At 53.3% G+C, this 2,500-nt stretch overlaps 1 protein-coding gene across 1 annotated transcript in view; it reads right to left on the reverse strand.

Annotated features, from left to right (window-relative positions):
- Positions 1-276: 276 nt before the first annotated feature.
- EMH_0051960 (uncharacterized protein) overlaps positions 277-2,500 on the reverse strand; it is a gene marked incomplete at both ends in the record, with an annotated part of 3,500 nt that continues 1,276 nt past the window's right edge. Inside the window, 2 exons of the mRNA XM_013496818.1 lie at positions 277-378; positions 720-2,500. The exon at positions 720-2,500 is cut by the window's right edge and continues 1,276 nt beyond it. Of these exons, the coding sequence (XP_013352272.1) occupies positions 277-378; positions 720-2,500 (1,883 nt within the window). The remainder of the gene's footprint in view (positions 379-719) is intronic.

The raw sequence follows: 2,500 nt of genomic DNA on the forward strand, positions 1-2,500 counted from the left end.
CAATCTAATTCTCTGCAGTCATCTATCCATGGTTTATATGTATTTTTTTTAAAGCGAGAAGGAGAAGAAGAAGAACAAAATAAAATATATTTTATTTTATATATATCTAGTGGTGATGGTCTTCGTCCCTCTTTCAGCTGCTGCAGCGCCAAGGTTAGCTTTGCTGCTAGCATTGTATTTATATTTTGTTGTTTTTTTCTTTTATGTATTCTACCACCACCAGCAGCAGCAGCAGCAGCAGCAGCAGCAGCAGCAGGAAGAGATATATCAATATTTTTAATAAGCTTTTTCCACCACCAAAAATCTTCTTTCCCCCCCCCGCTGCTGCTGCTGCTGCTGCTGCTGCTGCTGCTGCTGCTGCTGCTGCTGCTGCTGCTGCTGCGGGGGAAAACACCTAATACATACAAAGAAGAGACAACAGTATCTAGCAGCAGAAAACGAATAGCTAGAAGTTCAACCCTTCTTGCTGCTGTTGCTGCTTTTATAGGAGAAGAATGAAATCTATATAAATGAGCAGCTAGTCTCTCTGTAATTAAACAAAGCGTTGCTGCTTCATTGGGGTGTATATACAGCTTCTGCAGCAGCTTATGTGCAGCACGCAGCAGCCCCATTGGCCTAGCTGTTATATTTATACATGTAAATATATTTTGGGGTTTTATTTGTCGATAAAATAAATTTTTGTCTGTTTGTGGGAGACGACAGAATGCATGCATGCATACACCTGAAAAAGGAGGAAAAGGAAGAGGGCCTGGGTCCTCATCTGCTGCTGCTGCTGCTGCTGCTGCTGCTGCTGCTGCTGCTGCTGCGGAGGATAAGGATAAGGATAAGGAAGAGGATGAGGTAGATGGGAGAGATGATGCTGCTGCTGCTGCTGCTGCTTCTGCTTCTGCTTCTGCTGCTGCTGCTGCTGCTGCTGCTGCTGCTGCTGCTTCTATGTCTTCGTCGTATTCCTCCTCATCTTCATATTCTTCTTCTTCTTCTGCTGCTGCTCTTCTCAATCGTTCTGCTGCTTCTGCTGCTGCTGCTGCTACTGCTGCTTCCTCTGCTGCTGCTGCTGCTGCTGCTGCTGCTCTTCGCTGCTGCCTAGAAGCAGCAAACCCACGAACAGCAGCAAGAACATAGGGGTGTCTGGGTACAATAACACTTGCTCTTTCTGCTGCTGCTGCTGCTGCTGCTGCTGCTGCTGCTTCTTCTTCTTCTTCTGCAGCAGCAAATGATGAGGGTCGTTGCTGCTGCTGCTCTGCTGCTGCTGCTGCTGCTGCTGCTGCTGCTGCTTCTGTATCTATGTCTTCATCGTCAAGCCAATCGTCTCCTTCCTCCCCCAGTCTTTGTCTCTTTTTGGTTTTTTTGCTGCTGCTGCTGCTGCTGCTCTTTCTCCTGCTGCTGCCGCTGCTGCCGCCTCTCTTCCTCTTGCTGCTGCCGCTGCTGCTGCTTGCTGCTGCTGCTGCTGCAGCATCAAATGCTGCAGCAGGAAACGCCCCTGGCGCATGCAGTGCATGCATGTAGGGGGATACAGGTGAAGGGGTATCAGCAGCTGCTGCTGCTTGCTGCTGCTGCTGCTGCTGCTGCTGCTGCTGCTCTTCCTCCTCCTCCTCCTCCTCCTGCTGCTGCTGCTGCTGCTGCGGCTCGTGGTAGGGGTGCTGCAGCTCTTGCTGCTGCTGGTGGTGGTGATGGTGGTGGTGGTGCTGCTGCTGCTGCTGTAGCTGCTGCTGTAGCTGCTGCTGATACAGGTGGTAGTAATACTGGTATTGCTGCTGCTGCTGCTGCTGCTGCTGCTGCTGTTGCTGGTGATGGTGATGGTGGTGGTGGTGGTGGTGGCGGTAGCGCTGCTGCTGCTGCTGCTGCTGCTGCTGCTGCTGCTGCCTGCGTCTATGGTGGTGGTGGTGGTGCTGCTGCCTATGATAGTAATAGCGCAGCTGCTGCAGCAGCAGCTGCTGCTGCAGATACCGCTGGCTTCCATGTTGCTGCTGCTGCTGCTGCTGCTGCTGCTGGTGCTGCTCGTGCTGCTGCAGCAGCCGCTGCACCTGCTGCAGCTGCTGCAGCTGCATCTGCTGCTGCTGCAGCTGATGAGTATACTGTACGTACTGCTGCAGCAGCTGCTGCACCTGCTGCTGTCTTTGCTGCTCAGCAATCCCTTGCTGCTGCTGCTGCTGCTGCTGCTGCTCCAGCAGCTGCTGCTGCTGCAGCTGCTGCACCACATGCGACCACATCTGTTTCAAACGCAGAAGGTATTGCTCCTGCTGCTCAATCTGCTGTTGCTGCTGCTGCTGCTGCTGCTGCTGCTGCTGCTGCTGCTGCTGCTGCTGCTGCTGCTGCTGCTCCGAGCTGCTGCTCTCTGGCCGCTCCTCCGCGGGGCTTAATGGTTCTGTTTTGATTGCAATTTGCTGCTGCTGCTGCTGCTCTTGCTGCTGCTGCTGCTGCTGCTGCTGCTGCTGCTGCTGCTGTTGCTCCTGCAGCTGCTGCAGCTGCAACGCGTGCTGCTGGTGCAGCTGCTGCAGCA

The sequence above is a fragment of the Eimeria mitis genome, genomic scaffold, assembly GCF_000499745.2.
Source record: "Eimeria mitis Houghton genomic scaffold, Emh_scaff2315, whole genome shotgun sequence".
NCBI lineage: Eukaryota > Apicomplexa > Conoidasida > Eucoccidiorida > Eimeriidae > Eimeria > Eimeria mitis.